Source organism: Phycodurus eques, chromosome 14 (assembly GCF_024500275.1).
Source record: "Phycodurus eques isolate BA_2022a chromosome 14, UOR_Pequ_1.1, whole genome shotgun sequence".
NCBI classification, from domain to species: Eukaryota; Metazoa; Chordata; class Actinopteri; order Syngnathiformes; family Syngnathidae; genus Phycodurus; species Phycodurus eques.
Genome location: NC_084538.1, coordinates 5,898,470 through 5,916,462, shown reverse-complemented (window position 1 = coordinate 5,916,462; position 17,993 = coordinate 5,898,470). Strand labels below are relative to the sequence as shown.

Genomic DNA, 17,993 nt, shown 5'->3' with positions numbered 1-17,993 from the left:
CGAAAAAATGTGGGATGAGGAGGTAAATATGTGAATTGCCTCCGAATTTGAGAATTTTATTGTGAAAATTCAGGAATGTGGCCATGATTGGAATGTGGAAAACAGTTAGATGTCCGGAATGAGCTGAACAGTTAGAAGTTTGAACAGTTTGAATTGGTCAAGAAATGTGGAAGGAGGTGGTAAATTTGTAACATTTCTCTTAATTTGGGAATGTTATTTTATTATATATTTGATGTCAACGATGGTGTTCTTTATCTTCTTTATCTAGTCCCGTATATGATCTAAATGAGCTGACGATTTTGACGTTGGAATGGTTTGAACCAGTCAAGAAATGTGGATTAAGGTAAATTAATAAATACAAATAAAATAAAATGTCTCTTCAATTCGGGACATTTATTGTGGACATTTTGGAAATTTTACTTTTAAAAGTGTGGAACTGTTATAAACTGGATCCAATGAATAGATCTGATCACCCTCGTCGTCCATCGTCCATAGGGTGTACTATAAAGATGCTAGTTCAGGAAGGGCTGTGTTCTAATTGCTGTGTCTCGACAGGAGAGAGGATGACTTCATCCTGAGAGACCTCTGTACGACACCACCTCTTCCCAGCACCCCCCGGCTAATGTAATACTACCCACCCGCGGCCGACATGACAGCACCTCTTTGGGTTCAAATTAGTCGATGCGTCCCCAACCCACCGACCGTCGGGTAATTGAATTGGCCTGTGACAGCCTGCAGCAGTACTCATACGCCAACACATGCACACACATACACACATAGGATAGTGAACAATGACAAGGGAGGATTTTAGCAGTTGTTTTCTTTACGTTTTTTGTTTTTTTTTTCTCAACAAAAATAAAAAAATAAAAAAAATTGCATCGCAAATGTGAATCTGTCCTCAATTGCATTACCTGGATAAGCAAACAAACAAATAAATAAATAGACTAATTAATAAGGTGGAACGGTGATGACTGGTTAGCACATCTGCCTCACAGTTCTGAGGACTCGGGTTCAAATCCGGCCTCCCCTGTGTGGAGTTTGCATGTTCTCTCTCTCTGGCGACCAGTTGAGGGTGTACCCTGTCTTCTTCTTTTCGTTTCCTCAAAGTGATGCTATATGATGGTCTCCCATTTCTTGAAGGGGTGAGAGTGAGAACAGGTGCTAAGGAATACTACTTTAAAAAGTGGGGTTTCATCGGGTTAAATGTGTTTAAAATACAGTCCTCGTGATAAATTGGGGGTAATGTATTGCGTGGTAGAAGAAAAGTGGTAGAAGTTGGAGTTCAGTTGCCTCAAAAGTCAGCCATTCTTGAGAGACTTCAGCTCAGTGAACATCTAGAAGGATGAAAGTGACTGGCTGCTCATTGCAATATGAGCAATACAATAATATATTTGTATGCTATAATCCGAAGGGGGCCTAATCTCAATCAGGGCTATTTAAATCACTTTAATTAACCGGATTATAGGGGTCCTTTAAAGAATCTCTCTCTCTCACACACACACAGAGATCTCTGATAAGATGTTGTGTAATATGAACATATATGGATTGAGCATGAAAATAACAATGTTTGTCATGCATATGCAGCGATGGCTGTTAAAGTGTGTAACTCAAGCAGTGTACAAAAGCCGCAGCTGTCCCACCACAAGCGTGCACTCTTTAAATATTCAATGCAGCAAGGGGCGCGACAGAAGGTGGGCTCGACGGTGCAAACTTTAATCTTGGTAATGCACAGTCAGCTCCTTCATCTAGTTGTTGTGAGGGGGACGGCACAAATAAAATGCAAACACACACACACGCGCGCGTGCACATGCACAGGCACATGACCATGCACATATATGTATTGAACACATGCTAGTAGAGTAAACTATTGCAGTGCACCAAATGGATGCATTTACTGTATTATTCAAGATCACATTTTGTTTATGTATTTACTGCAGCATCCTGTTTCTGTGCTACTCAACTGTGGAACAAACTTCCTGAAGACCTAAGATTTGCATGAATCTGAAAAACTGCATAAATATTTAAATCTGGCCTGAAAACATTATTGTACACTGCTGCGTTTTCATTAATCAATAATATTATTATTTGTTTACACCATCTTCCAGTTATGATTTTAACTTGATAATTTATGTGTTAGGCATTTTACTGTTTTGTTTTTGTTCCTAATTTTATGTTGTATTTTCTTCTTTTCATTTAATCCTGATTTGAATCAGTATTTCTTCACCTCTGTAAAGCACTATGGATTTTTCTTGGTTGGATTTGCCTCGTATATGAATGGTGCTATACAAATAAACTTGGCCTTTAATTATTACAGTTTAAAATTTATTATAATTCCTCAAAGAGGGATTCAGTTATTAAAACTATGACAAACTACACTAACTAAAAATAATTATTTATTTTTAGTTTAACACAAAGACATATCAAAGAACTTCAACAGTGAAGTATAAAAAATTTTATACTTTAAAAAAAATTTTGTTAATAATTTAACTCAGTGATATAACAATGCTTTTTTTTTTTTACTTAATGAATTATTTTATTACATATTTTACATCCATTTACTCATTTCTATATATTTTGTATTCATTTTGCTCAGTAATTGTTTAACTAATTTATTTTAAATAAATTTTTTAAAATACTAAAATAATTGTACCTATTTAATTAATAGTTAAAACATTAACGAACGAATTTGTACAACTAAATTAATTATAAATACTGTAATACAATTTAAAAAAGGAGAATGAGCTATCATTATTCAAATGAATTATTTTTACACACACATTTTGGCTTTTATTTCAACCTCAGTTACACATTACACCAACTGCCTATAAAAAATAAATTAAAATAAATTTAAAAAAATTACAACTTACCTTACGTTATCTCTTCGTATGACAAACAACCAGGCGGTGGCGGTACATAGTTCCTCCTTAAACAATGTTTACAGAGGCCGTGTGTCACCGGACAACCTAACTTCCCGCAGCCCGCCTCTTCTCGAATGTGATTAGCCGTTGGGTGAAAACTACCTAAAACTCGTTTTCCGATTGGCTAACGACCCTTGTGCGTTGTACCCTTGACAGACGACGCTAGCTCGCGAACTACTTGCTCAAAACGAAAGCTAACCGCGGAAGAGGGGAGGCACCGGAAAACGAAAACAAAACACTTGTCTGATAAAATTCCCGACACGCACATTCGCTCTTTTGTAAGGAATTCGCCGACTGTTTAAAGAAAAGGTGCATTTTTTTTGGGGAGGGGGGGGGGGGTGATAAGTCTGGCCTTTTCGCTGTCAACCGCAGCAACAACACCTGAACGAGTTTCACAGCTGGACCTCGCCAATGTGCTCTTTGTTTACCTCCAAAGAGCGCCTCGTCAAATGTAAGATATTTATGACCATTTTCATGTCACCCCATTGACATATACTGCATAGTGGGTTGATGTCGCCTTTGATGTATTTCCCGTTTTTCACCCAGTCGGGAATGGCGAATATCCACGGCTGGAGGTGACGTGTTGTGTTGGAATGGAGGTGAGCATATATATATAAAATCTAATCAACACTTCAAAAGCCTATATATATATATATATATATATAATATAATCAACCCTTCAAAAGCCAGGTTTATCTGATGAAAACTGTGTGTGAAGAAAATTAGACCCAGATAAATAATTGCCATAAATAATTTCCAAAAATGTCTTTTTTTTTTTTTATCCCAAGGGGGTGGGGGTTAAAAATAAACACACCCTCTTATAACTGGGACGTTGTTGTCACATTCAAACTCCTGTTAAATGGGAGTCAGGACACACCTGCCACCACTTAAAAGTGCTGCTATTAACCCAAAATAAAGTTCAGCTCTTCTAGTGGTGTCTCGTGAGCTCAAATAAAGTCTGGACATTCTTAGAACACACTGCACTGCTCTGCATTGGTTCAATCCATGTCACATATTCCCTTCATTGCCTTGCACTAGCCTGGGACAGTTTTTGGAGCTTTAAGTGGATATTTGGCGATTTTTGACAAAATGGTTGGTTGTGTGCCTGGAGGCTGTTGGACTCACAAGCCGAGTCGATGCATTGTTCCCTGAACAATCCAAAAAGACTGTGCCTGTGGGATGTAAACCCTAAACCCAATTACTAATTAATTAAAAGATAGCATCATTACTTTTAAAACTCATTCACTGACAGCCTTCCCAGTTAACATGGATATTTGACTTCCTTAAAGCCATCAATGGCAGTGAATGTGTTCAGCGATGAATAATGAATTTTGTGTCAAAAATGATATCTTTGGAAAGTGGGGGTTCTTACCAAAGCATGCCGGTCTTGGTTAAAAAAAAAAAAAAAAAGTGTCATTTTAATAATCGGAGCCTGGTTCTTTTATAGTTTGATTAGCATGAGGCTTCTGTGGAAAATATCCCTTACATATAGTACATTTTGGAAATTGTCAATGAGGACAAACAGGATACAAAAAAGGGAACATTAGTCCTCTGCTTTTTGAGATTTGTGTCTCTCTACATGGCGAAAGGGGGGTGCACGATCCCTCCACCCAAATCCCCAGTTCCATCTGCGTCCACGGGTACCACTGTCTTGACTGATGTACTAAAATACAGTTCAGAATTAACTGATATTCCTTTTGTCATGTTTACTTGACATCATCTTTTTATTTACCCCTTCTCCTCACCCCCGGACGTCGTCAGTCAGTAGCGACGGCCGCGGCGACTCAACACTGACGCCGCTGTAACCGCGATGGCGCACTTCGACACGGAGTACCAGCGCCTAGAAGCGTCGTACAGCGACTCCCCGCCGGGCGAGGAGAACCTGCTGATGCACGTCCCCGAGGGCGCTAAATGTAAGAGACTCATTAAAAAGACAAACTGTTGTCTCTTTTAACAATATCCCTAAGTGGCATTTTTTTAATTTGCAGCCCAGTGGCACCATATCGAGAACCTGGACCTGTTCTTCCAAAGAATATCCTTTTAAACTTATGGTCCTCTTCTGCTAAGTTTATTTATTGTCTTCATTTGTGTAGACAATACTGGAGGCTCATCAGGAGTTTGAGATTACGAACGGCGTGCAATCAAGTAGTTAGTGCAACAACGTAAGAAAACACGCTAAATTACCGCCATACTTTTTAAAAAAAAATTTTTATTTGATTTATGGCCGAGCAGTGTTTTTCTATACTTAGTGCATGATTTACTGACTGTGTTTGCATGGGAAATTATCCAATTTGAACTAGGGCTGAAGGATTAATTAGACAATTTAAATAATTCTATTTCATCCCAAATTGGAAGCAAAATCTCTGATTGGAAGCTTATCTTACACTTATCATCATGAAGCAGAATTCACCAAGTGTATGAGAGTGTTCTTCAAATTGTCTTAATGCGTTAAGCTGCAACATCTGTGTGAACGCTCACTTAACTGAGTTATGTCCAAAATCAACAAGCGAATAATTCGACTGGTATGCGTCTGATGCGGCAAACTTTGAAACAGCGAATAACAGGCAGGACGGAATATCAATCTATCTTGGCGGAGCCAATAAAATAATTCCTTAACGTGCTTTACGTTTATAATTTGCATCAGAAGAATGGATTCACGTGTATGCTCTTGGGAGAGATCTTCGAGCTGGTGTATGCCGTAGCCTCTAAAAGTATTTAAAGCATTTTTTACGAAATACTGTTTCGATGCCTTTTAATGAGTGTGGTGCATCTGCACAGTCAGTTGCTGTTTGTGGTGGGCTTCACCGTGTTCCTTGCCAACTGCGTGGATTACGACATCCTCTTCGCCAACAAGTTTGTCAACCACACGGATTCGTCCAAGGTTACTCTGCCCGACGCTTTGGTGCCCGTGGACATCTGCAGCGGACGGTAGGACTGGCTGATTAATCGATTTTATCAATTAATTTAAATTTGTCAGGATTATTTGTTTTTTTAGCAGCGTCCATGGTTCTAAGTTCATCCCTACTTAAGAGCATTAACCGAATGGCTGCAAACGGAGAGCTAGTTTACAAAAGCAGAGTCGGTTTTGTCAATTTAGCGATGTGGTTGCTGTTTAGCAAATTTTCTAACCACTCTAGTGACTATTTTTCAAAAAAGCGACTTGCAGCCAGTTCCCGCTAAAGCCTGGTACACACAAAGATTTTTCGTCACTTAAAAGTTTTTTTTTTATCCGCTACACACCCCACACATTAGGACAAAATCGGGCATTCAATAGTTTTGGTCTTTATGTGTGTGATGTGCTCCGAGAATCTCAACTCAGCAGACCACACACAAAAAGATTCTGTTGGCCGCCGATCTGGAAGTCTCGCGTGATCAGACGTGAACTCACAAAACCGAAAAAGAAGGGGGGGGGGCTTGTTTCAAAGCATGAGAAGAGAGGAAGGGTTAAAAAAAAATAAAAAAAATAAAAGCAAAACTTGTTTTCATTGTCATTTACTTTTCTCATTAGCAGAGAAGAAAAAAAAGTTTAAAATCAGATTTTTGTGAGAAAAATCAGATTTTATTTTCAGGCCATATTGCCCACCGAAACGGTGGGTGGTCGCATCCTGTAATAGACGCTGTGTCTCAATTTGTCCACTCAAACAATCGCCTCACCCTGATTATGTTGCGATTAGTGAGTGTCTTACCTAAAAGTACAATTTTGTTTTGTTCCATATTTTTATCAACAATAATGTAGGATATCCCTAATGTTCTATATCGTCACCTGAGTATTTTTTTATTAGTAGTATTTTCTTTTTATTGTTGATCATGTTTACAAATGTTGAATAACTGTAATTTCAACTTTACATCCATCCATCGATCCATTTTCTGAGCCGCTTATCCTCACAAGGGTCACGGGAGTGCTGGAGCCTATCCCAGCTGTCAGTGGGCAGGAGGCGGGGTACACCCTGAACTGGTTGCCAGCCAATCGCAGGGAACATAGAAACAAACAACCATTCGCACTCAAATTCACACCTACAGGCAATTTAGAGTCTTCAGTGTTTTAGGGATGTGGGAGGAAAGCGGAGTACCCGGAGAAAACCCACGCAGGCACGGAGAGAACATGTAAACTCCACACAGGCGAGGCTGGATTTGAACCCGGGTCTTCAGAACTGTGAGGCAGACGTCCTAACCAGTCGTCTACCGTTCAATAAACCACTAAAAAAAATGAAATATTTTTTTTATACTCTTGTCATTTGACATTTTTTTATAAGCCTTACCCTCATCTGCAGTCAATTACATTAACACCCCCAGCCACGACGTGAAAATATTGTAATTTGCTTTAACATAGAGTTTACAAGTTGGTTAATACAGTAAAAGTGTTGTTGTTGACAACCTTGGGCTTAATTAAACAGCCATATCCGAAACAACATTAATCATGCTTCCTACAGGATCTTTGTGTTTTCTGTAAGAACAGCCCGAGTAAAGTTATCGATTCTGCGTGCAGCATCCGAGACAAAGCATTTGTCATCTTTGTGCTGTTGATCTCCGGGGTGTTTTGGCTCCATCGCCTGGTGAAATTCATCTACAACGTGTGCTGCTACTGGGAAATCCGATCCTTCTACATTAACGCTCTGAAGATGACAATGGTGAGACATGCCATCTTGTCACTATTGCCATTTAATTGAAGTGAATAAAAAAAAAGAATAATATATATATTTAATTTAACTCATGTTTTTTTTTTTTTTTTACTAGTCGGAGCTGCCGTGCGCAACATGGCAGGAGGTTCAGGCTCGGATAGTAGAAATCCAGAAGGAACACCAGATCTGCATCCATAAGAAAGAGCTGACGGAGCTTGATATTTATCACCGCATCCTACGCTTCAAAAACTACACGGTTGTTATTCGTCTGTGTGCCGCATTGTTATTTTATCCAATAAAGCTCCCATGTGACCTCAGGGCCCTATGCTGTCTCTTCTTTTGACTTCTGCAGGTTGCCATGGTGAATAAATCTGTGCTTCCTGTGCGCTTTCGCCTTCCTCTACTAGGAGACGCTGTGTTTTTCACGCGGGGCCTCAAGTACAACTTTGAGCTCATCTTATTTTGGGGGCCAGGTTTGTATCTTCATTGTGCATGTGTTAGTTTTTTTTTTTATTGTTATTTTTAATACATTTGAAGAAAATGAAAGTTTTTCATGTAATTATGGGATGTTGTGTGTCGAATATTTAGGAAAAAAATCCATTTAACAACTGCCGGAAGGAACGATCACTTGGATAATGCAACCACTGTATGTTGTAGGCCGATGGATGAGCAAGTGCACTTTGGTCTTTGAATTATTATTGTTATTATTTTTTTATTCTGATTATTTTTATTATGCAATGTGACAGTTGTCATTAATAACTCACGGAAGAAACAGTCACTTGAATCATAAAACAAGTTTATGCTTTGCACCGATGCGTAAGCAAGTGAACTTGTGGTCTTTGACTTTTTAGATGACTATTTGGAGTCTTTGTGTTTTATATGTAAGGTGGCAGTTGTCCTTATAATGACTGGCAGGCTATAGGATTGCATTGATTCTATGACACTTCCAGGTTGGGCGCCCACTAGTTGGACCAGCGTTTCCCAACCTTTATTTAGCCCATATTTTAGATTAAGAAAGTCTCACGGCACACAACCAGACAAAAATGTCACAAAAAGTTTATAAAGTTCTGTATACTAAAATATTTCCATCTCAATTTACTTACTCGGTCGGTGTGAAATCTGGGCCTGTTACGTTAAACACAAAGTGGCAACAGGTGGATACATGGATTAATTACAGTATACCTTCTGCCATCTTGTGGATGAGCATTTAATTTTTGTGCCTGTCACTATACGTTGCTGGCATAGATGCACAATGATATGTTATTTGTAGTAAATAGATATTTTTTCCACCAAATTCCACCAAGCGCAGTATAAATTATTCAGATTAATTTCTGCCATGTTTTGCTTCATGAGGCTCTCTTTTTGAGAACGAGTGGAGCCTGAAGTCGGAGTATAAGAGAGGAGGAAACCGTCTCGAACTGGCCGACAGACTGGCAACGCGCATCCTGTGGATCGGCGTCGCCAACCTCCTCCTGTGTCCCGTCATCCTAGTGTGGCAGATTCTCTATGCTTTCTTTAGCTACACGGAGGTACAGCTTTTCACATGCTCATTCAAACTCGTAATTTCGATCAAGAGTGATGATGTATGTATGTGTGTGTTTATCAAGGTGATAAAGCGAGAGCCCGGTTCTCTCGGAGCGCGATGCTGGTCTCTTTACGGCCGATGCTACCTGCGCCACTTCAATGAGTTGGACCACGAACTCATGTCCAGACTTAGCAAAGGCTACAAGGTGAGTGTGGTTTATTTGCCTTTGTGATTATTGTAAGCGTAACTCCAAAAACTCATGAAACATAGTGGAAGGTTGTGGCATGGGCCAAAGAAGAAGCCATTACATTTCGGTTCGAATCATTGTAAAAATGCCAATCCACAAAAGCGAAAACAGACAATTGGGCATTCGCAAATTCACCTATTGACAATTTTTTGGGGTGGGTTTCGTGCTCGGGCCATAGCCGTGTCTATTATAAAAATGTTGAATATTGTTTTGCTGTCATCTTGTGGCCCTTAATTACTTGCGGATTTTCACTGTTTGCGTCAAGGCTTTCTTAATAACGTGCCTTATTTCTTTAAAATACCTAGCAACACAATCAAAACACTTAACACTTCTTTCTTTAAGCCTTGCTGAATAAAGTTTTGAAGGGGCATGCAAGTGAGCCACTGCTCATCCTGTGTGTGCGTGTGCGTGCGTGTGCGTGTGTGTGTGTGTGTGTAAAGGAAAAAAGCAACCTCCAATCAAAGCATGGATTGTATTTTCACTCGTGGAGGCAGCACTTAATCATCATGACCATCTTTAGGTATATAAATCTTCTCTCACTTCTTCCTCCTTTGTTCCTCTTTTACATGCAGGCCGCATCCAAGTACATGAACTGTTTCCTCTCTCCTCTGCTGACCGTGGTGGCCAAGAATGTCGCCTTTTTCGCCGGCTCCCTCTTGGCCGTCCTGATCGCGTTGACCATCTACGACGAGGATGTGCTCGCCGTTGAACACGTCCTATCGTCGATCACGCTGCTGGGAGTGTGCATTACAGTGTGCAGGTAGGTAATTTGTTCCATTTAGTGGCAAGGTTATCTTCAATGCAATCTCGTTTTAAGGATTGGAGTCATATGGGATTCTCCTTTGTCCTCAGGTCATTTATCCCTGATAAGCACATGGTTTTTTGTCCCGAGCAGTTGTTGCGAGTAATTCTGGCTCATATTCATTACATGCCTGACCACTGGCAGGGCAACGCGCACAGATATGAGACCCGAGACCAGTTCTCACAGGTCTTCCAGTACAAAGCCGTAAGTATGAATAACAAAACAAGATGAAATATCGACATTGATACCAGGGGTCAGCAATCTTTTGTGCTCAAAGGGACACATTTGATTTTTGAAAAAGGATAATTGGGCGGGAATGTACAAGAGCAGCATTGAGAATGAATTAAAAGTAATTGAAATGTAATCTCAGCAAGAAGGAAATAAAATAAAAAAATGAAACATGGTCAACAACACAGGAAGGCCAGGCCCGAGATTCGAACCCCAAACTTCAGTACTGCGAGGCCGAGGTGCTAACCACTCATACGCCACTAATTTGTTTCTTGGTTTATCATTTACAATACATCAATTAACCCAATTATTTCCTGATTTAGAATCATTTACTTTTTAAAACATGAGTAAATACTCCATTTTAATTAACCAATTTTAGGGCCAAACCAGCTAAATTAACGCAACAAATATTACAGGATTCTTGATAATGTGAATGCCCGGTGAGATGGATTAATGAACGGCGCAGGCGGTATGTAGCTCACAGGCCAATACCTTGCCCAACCTGATTTATACGGACATTTGCTCGTCAGGTTTTTTTCTTCTTGTAGGTGTTTATACTAGAGGAGCTGCTGAGTCCAGTGGTGACTCCCATCATTCTCATCTTCTGCCTGAGGAGGAAGTCGCTGGAGATCATCGACTTCTTCAGGAATTTCACCGTGGAGGTGGTGGGTGTGGGAGACACTTGCTCCTTTGCCCAGATGGACATCAGGCAACATGGCCACCCTGCGGTAAGGGTCTTTGCCTTTCGGTCTGGTACACTTACAGGCCGTTGCATTAAATACACCTGGACTGGGGCCTCACTTATCAACGCTGCGCTTTATTGCAAAATTATCTACAGTTATTGGTATATGGCTTATGCGCTGGCTTGGGGGAGGGGGGCGTCCCTGGGTTGCTACAGCCCATCAGCAGCCCCCTGCGAGCGTTTACCTCGCGCTCCCAACTCTAAAGAAAGAAACGAAGGACACATTAGACCACTTCTTTTGTCATTGTTTTTTGCGTGTTATATATTGTTTGCAATAAAAGATTGAAAAGTGCTTTTCCAGCTTCGTCTGTATGACTCTCAGTCATGTCGATGTCTACCCTCCATTTGCCATGTTGATTTCGACCCAGCAACATTTGGATTCCCAATGATGGATGTTATTTGTGTGTCCCTCTGTGTGAGCGCGCACCTACGTTTGCCTCCACTGTAGCAGTGGCAAGCAACACTGTCAATGGGCCACAGATCTTTTTTTTTTTTTTTTTTTTTTTTCGGGGGGTGGGGATCTTTGAAATTCGACCACTTTTTTTTTTTTTTTTTCCTCCTCCTGTCCTCCCTGTCGTGTTGTTTATTTTATTTAATTTTTTGCACAACGTGGTGTCATACATGGGCCAAGAAATATGTACACGAGCAATTTACACATATGGTATAAATCGTTAAAATCAACTTTTTGCATTCACATACAATATGAATGTTAGGGAATACAGGCAAAATGTAACTTCGACAACACAGGCTATTAGTAGCATGTATCAGGAGGGGGGGTGGGAACATTCACTTTCAGTTTCACTTTGACTGCACGAGGTACATTCAAGGATAGCCAGCAAAACAGGACATCTCAAACACAGATATTTTTACATAGTTGCTAATGAATTATATTAATGAACACCAACTTTCCAGAAAATGGCGCCACAGTAATACTATAATTAATTGTTTTGGCAAAAGCACAAAAATGAATCTGAGCTTTTCAGCGAATAACTGAGTTTTTCTCCAAAAACGTCAGCGAATACAACCGCGCATAGGCAGAGGTTCACTGAAAAAAAAAAAACGGAATTAATTGATTAAATCTATTCATCGCCTAGCCCTGGTGGCCAATGAATAAAAATGTGTATTTCTACATCCGCAGTGGATGTCCGAGGGGAAGACTGAGGCATCCATCTACCAGCAGGCAGAGGACGGCAAGACAGAGTTGTCCCTGATGCACTTTGCCATCACCAACCCGCAGTGGCAGCCTCCCCGCGAGACCACGCACTTCATCAGCCAGCTGAAGGAAAGAGTTCAGCGGGAGGCCACCGGGGCTCCCTCAGATCCCCATCCGCTCTCGGAATCTGAAGTACGTGCCGCGCACTTGAGCATCACCGTTATGATAAATCCCCCGCTGATTTGATCTTTTTTTTTTTTTTTTTCAAATTTTAGCCGAGGAGCCTGATTGCCAATTTTCTTGTGGCGCCGTCAGCTCTGGCCTCTGTTCATTTTGGCCAGGACGGTTCATTGAGTGGTCACGCGGTGGCGGCAAGTGACGCGGTGGCGGCCTTACGCTCACTTTCCCCAATAAGCAGCAGTCTTCACCTGAGGGGCAGCTTCGGTGCAACTTACAGGACCGCCGGCCACGCCTCCTCTATGAGCAGGACCATGGCTGGCTCCGGGTACAAGCACTATGTCTAAAAATAGTACAGCAAATAGCATATTTCCAGTTCAGCATTCGCCGATTTGCTAATTTTCTTTGTTTATAGAACCATTTCTCCGTAAACTCACCTATTCTCTTTTTTTGTGGTTAGCACAAAATAAAAAATATATTTAAAAAAAAAATAAAAAAGGCAACGCACCTTTTTGTATCACATTTCATACACAAAGTAACTCAATTAGCTTTACGTAATTATAAGTACTATATTTAAAAGCATTTAAAAACACAATACAAAAAAAGACGGTTTAATGGCTACTAGCAGCTAATTCGCAGTGGAGCTGTCTAATTCGCCATTGGCTCCTACTCACTACTTTTCAGAGCTGACAGCCTGACACAGTTGCAGTTCCTACCGATCCATTTTTAACAAACAAAGCTTACTCTCATGTCCTGTAAACAAGGTACCATGCTACTGTAGTTTGACTCGGGACTCTTCTTGCTTGTTGAGTTTGTTAGGTTTATTTGTTTTGTTTTCTGAAAACATTCAAAAATGACTTAGGCAATTGTGCTATCAGGCTAATGAAATGAATTCTTCAAATAAATGGCGCGCCACTAGCTTCCTGGTACTCTTTGCAGTCCCTAGCTACTATGTGATTAAATACAGTAGTTCATTTGTCATTTTCCTCTTTTAAATCTTGTACACTGTCTGTTTTCCCAAAGGACGGATGCCCGAACCGTGAGTTCAGGCAGCAGTGCGTGGGAGGCTCAACTCACCAGTTTGGTCTTGTCAGAGTACGCCTCCATGGAGATGAGCATCCATGCACTTCACATACACGAGGTAAGTGGAAGTGTCCACACGTGCGTTCTTGATCTCATTTTTCTTGAACATCTCCCATTTTGTGTCCACCTCCTATGGACCTTTTCATAATGTTTGCAAATGATAGGTAACAAGTTTTAGAAAATATAATGGCAAGCCTGCTAGTTAACGTCAACTCTAGAGAGCGCCTGCCATTTCAGCGTCAAAATAGCATGTGTGTTATAATCCATTAATTAGCAATACTAATTTCCCACTGTCTATTTCTGAATCAACGTACCTGTTGGAATGTAAATTAGGGCCAACACTCCATATCCTTTGAAGCAATTTACTTCACATTTTCTTTTCGACTGACACGTCACACATTCAAATTACGACGGTAGAGAAGTAGGCTAAAATCACCATTCAAGCCATTTACCCTGTTTTCTCAATCGCTCTGCCTTGGTCAGATGATGTGTAAGGGTTTGTTTACTAGTGGTGCCATTGGAAAATTGCCACCTGGAAGTACGTTGACGTCATGTTGAAAATGTTTATTCTTTTTATTCAGTTGCACAAACAGCAGTTCCGAGGCGATACGCTCTCCCGCCACACGTGGCACAGGCAAGAGAGTGACGAGAGCAGCGACAGCGTCCCAGACGAGGTGAAGAGTGTGCCCGGCACCCGCTACAAATACTTTCCACGCTCGCACACATTCCCTACCACGGTGCCCAGTCCCACCGCCATCCCCTCTTCGGCTTCCGAAGGGGCCGCCACTGGTCTGGAGGGGGCATCGTCACAACAAGGTGGCGAGCAGCGCCCATACAGCGGTAACTAGAACAACACCCAGGAGGGCATGGTTGAGCAACATGCAGGCCATAAGAGCATTTGATGCAGCCTGCTGTATGACTGTGAAAACAAATATAACTTCAGATGAATAAAAACAACTAACTGACAAATGTTCATCAGAATCAGAATCAGAATCATCTTTATTTGCCAAGTATGTCCAAAACACACAAGGAATTGGTCTCCGGTAGTTGGAGCCGCTCTAGTACAACAGACAGTCAATTTACAGAAGGCTTTGGAGACATAAAGATATTGACAAAAAACAATTGTGCAAAAAGATGCAGCGTCCTCTAGCACTTAGAGCAGTTCGAATGACTAATATTGCAATATGGCAGCAAAGTGGCAAACGGCTACTTTTGTCAAAATAAAGCGCCTCAACTCACTTCAACAGTTCCTTGGTACAAAGATGGTACCACAAAACTGTGAATAGGTAAGATTTTCAAGCAAAAAACTGATAGGTCCCCACCCAAAACATCTGCAAATGTCCAACTGCAAATATGCAAGGGTGCACTGGATATAATAGTAAACATTTGTATTGTCATTCATATGCTGTCATTGATCGGTCATATGCTGTAGACCAAATTGAACAACGTAAATAAGCTGTTACTTCATGCCTTTGTAGCAAAAAGGCATTAAAATAGAAATTAAAAAAAAGCCAAATAAATCCAGAATCATTAAAAACTAATATACATTAATATTAAATAAATAATAAGTAGCACCTTACGAGACATATTCCATGATTAAAAACAATATTTTAATCTAAATATACAAATGATAAAAGAAATTTGTATTCATGAATACAAATAAATAAAAAAATTAACTGTGAAATATTTTAAGATGTAATTTTAAAATAAAATATTGAATAATAAAAGTAATAAAAATACTAAGTTAATCTAATAAATACAGTAAATGTAATATTACCTAATTAAAAAATAAAATAATTTAAAACTAAATGTAATATACAAAATAAGTGTTACATGAAACAATAGTAAATTAATATTTGTATTTGTAACTATTTGTATTCAATAAATATGTAAGTAAAATATCAAAAAATAGTACTTGAAAATATATAATAAAAAATAATTATAAGCAAAATATTGTGAAACAAAGATACGAAAAATAAGTACTCAATTGATAAAATCCAAATTTCATAAAAAATAGTTTAATAAGAACTTCAGGAAGATTTAAAAAAAAAGGCTAGATCTGCACCTTTCTGCAGAGCCAGACCCCTGCAAACTTGAATGTTTTTTTCTTATCATGTTAGAAGTATGTATAATGATTGAATTGATCAGAATATTTTGGTTACATTACTTCGCTACTGGGAGAGGCAGGGAAATGCTGATCTAAACAGATTATTATTAAAAAGACAAAACATTTGATACAGCTCGTGTATTGGACCTCATCAGAAATGTGCCATTTTTTTAACAAGTCCCTCCCCTCCAGGTTCTTTAGGGGCAAGGGGAAAGGTGACCAGGTCCGCCCGTGCGCCGATGGGTCGCTGGTCAGAAGAGTTGCAGCAATCTGCACCACGCTGCCACGAGTCACTACCGGAGGACAGCTCCGAGGACGAGATGCCACCGCACATACACAAGGTAGCTTTGAAACTATGGGCTGTCCCTGAAGTCTGGACACATCGGGCTGTATTCTCCCATTTGCCCCAAAGTCTTTGCGCACTTTTCATCTATGCGTATTGTCCCTTCTAGACACTCACTGCACGTAACCTGGGAATGAGGGCGCAAACAACAATTCATTGATTCATTGAATTCTGAGGATGTCTGCAAATCGTGGCGCATGGAGTTTGCTTGAGACTTGTGAATGTCATTGAAATCCATGAGAAAAATAAAGTACACTTAAAATATGAAAATACCTCACGTAGCACGTGTCCTCGGCCAATCGGGGCAAGCTGACCGCTCCGGCCACACTTACACTTCAAAGGAGAGCGTGCTATTGTGTTTAATAATTAAAATCAATTTTTATCCAATAAACCGAGGGCATAATCGGTAGCGTACTCGATTCTAAAAATATTTTAATAGCTGCAGCCCTAAATAAAATCTGCTTGACATAATATTTTTTGCCTTTGTGGCCAGAAATTTGGGACAACCTGTAGAAAGGCTGATTCTGTTTAGTACACATAAACAGAAATAAACTGACATCTCTTGCTTTTATTTCAGGTTTGTTAGTTGGTACATTGGATCAACCACTGGGTTCCTTCCCTTCAAAGAAACGTAAACACACTACCCTTGACTGGACCTTTCTCCTGGACTCTGATACAAAGAAGAATTCATCAAAGCGGACCCTGAATTGATTACTGTGGGTTGCATTGGTCATTAAAGTTATCGCGGGGGGCTGCATAATAATGTTCCTAAAGTTTTACTATATGTTCTTTGAGACACTAAAAGGGAAGTTCTGTAATTTTTTTATTATTTTTTTTAAAGAATGAATATACACTACTCACAAAATGTTAGGGGTATTTGGCTTTCGGGTAAGAGTTCAGAATGCATTCAAAATGCACCATAACCTCTTCAGTTGGAACTTAATTTGACCTAAATGCACATGTCTGTGATTTTTGCACAACTTTCTGTTCTCCAACAAGTAGCAAATCACAACAGGTTGTTGGATCTATGACTGGACCCATACATCTCTTGGCTTCATGAGAATTGTTATTGCAACTGTTCTCTTCATCACATCTTTAGAAATTCTTAAGTACAGGAAGTTCTGACAGGAAATTGACCACTGATTTTACAGTACCACATTGTCATCAGCTGGTTGCAACAGAGACAAGAAGAGTTCCAAAAAGACAGAAGTGGAGGTCCTAGGAAATTTTCATGGCTCAAACAACTGTTATGATTTTTGCCGTTCACATTTTAAAGTTAAGTGAAGGTCAAATTAAGTTCACCTGTGAAGGTTATAGTGCATTTTAAGTTTGTCCCAAAATGTCACCAGAATATCCCTAACTTTTTGTGAGGACAGTAGTGTGTCTACAGTATACCACTAACAATACAACGTGTACTTGCTCGAGCTTGCAGGTTCAGCGCCAATCATGTTGCACATGTTCCATTCCATAGTTCAAGTTCTGTGCTTATTTTTCTTTTTTTTAAAAGCGATGGGTTATGCGCGCTTAATCTAAATAAACAGATTTGGATGGTCTGTGAGCTGTGCAAAAAATATTGAGGTCATATGAACCCTTCTTAGCATAACGTGCATGACTATCATCCATTAATGCTAACTAAGAGAATAGCTGTTAGTCCATCATAACAATAGCAGCATGACTCAAAATGTCATCAATTCACCATTCTCGATGCACTTTAATGACTCGTTAGAACTTCTGTTAGGCTGTTTGCATGTCTCGCCTGAACGTTTACGTTTTTAAGCTGTGTAATTATGTCACTCACTGAAGGGATGTGCCATGAAGTTGACTGTCAATCAAATTACATGCTGGTGGTTCAAGGGTGTAATAGCGACCTCTTAATGTTGTAAAATAACTGGTTTGTATAAATGTAAAGTCAGCCATTAAACTGACGGAAACTATTTTCTTCCCTTGCTGTACGTGCTCTAGCCTTTTCGGTTTAACTGCTTTGTATAAATGCAAATGCAAATTCAGCCATTAAACTGACACTTTGCTGTACGAGCTCTAGCCTTTTTA

General features: G+C 39.9%; 1 protein-coding gene across 2 annotated transcripts; it reads left to right on the top strand.

Annotated features, from left to right (window-relative positions):
• Nucleotides 1-3,064: 3,064 nt before the first annotated feature.
• atg9a (ATG9 autophagy related 9 homolog A (S. cerevisiae)) lies at nt 3,065-17,975 on the top strand. 2 transcript variants are annotated; one of them, XM_061696358.1, is made up of 20 exons: nt 3,065-3,369; nt 3,465-3,517; nt 4,680-4,831; nt 4,907-4,950; nt 5,545-5,609; nt 5,697-5,846; nt 7,405-7,546; nt 7,653-7,793; nt 7,890-8,010; nt 8,891-9,066; nt 9,145-9,267; nt 9,882-10,069; nt 10,162-10,315; nt 10,888-11,067; nt 12,220-12,426; nt 12,510-12,739; nt 13,435-13,552; nt 14,076-14,334; nt 15,794-15,942; nt 16,522-17,975. In XM_061696358.1, exons 3-20 carry the CDS (start codon nt 4,729-4,731, stop codon nt 16,528-16,530), a joined length of 2,559 nt encoding a protein of 852 aa, XP_061552342.1. In that variant the 5' UTR covers nt 3,065-3,369; nt 3,465-3,517; nt 4,680-4,728; the 3' UTR covers nt 16,531-17,975. The 2 variants fall into 2 exon arrangements, with proteins under 2 accessions (XP_061552342.1, XP_061552343.1); XM_061696359.1 differs by lacking the exon at nt 16,522-17,975 and having other exon boundaries at nt 14,076-14,168; nt 15,794-15,887.
• Nucleotides 17,976-17,993: the final 18 nt, after the last annotated feature.

What these genes read in the sequence shown, in the direction of transcription:
- atg9a (XM_061696358.1), top strand. Translation starts at nt 4,729, where the DNA reads ATGGCGCACTTCGACACGGAGTACCAGCGCCTAGAAGCGTCGTACAGC. An exon ending in GACTTAGCAAAGGCTACAAG is followed by an intron (nt 9,268 to 9,881) that starts GTGAGTGTGGTT and finishes TTTTACATGCAG; the next exon opens with GCCGCATCCAAGTACATGAA. An exon ending in AGGACCATGGCTGGCTCCGG is followed by an intron (nt 12,740 to 13,434) that starts GTACAAGCACTA and finishes GTTTTCCCAAAG; the next exon opens with GACGGATGCCCGAACCGTGA.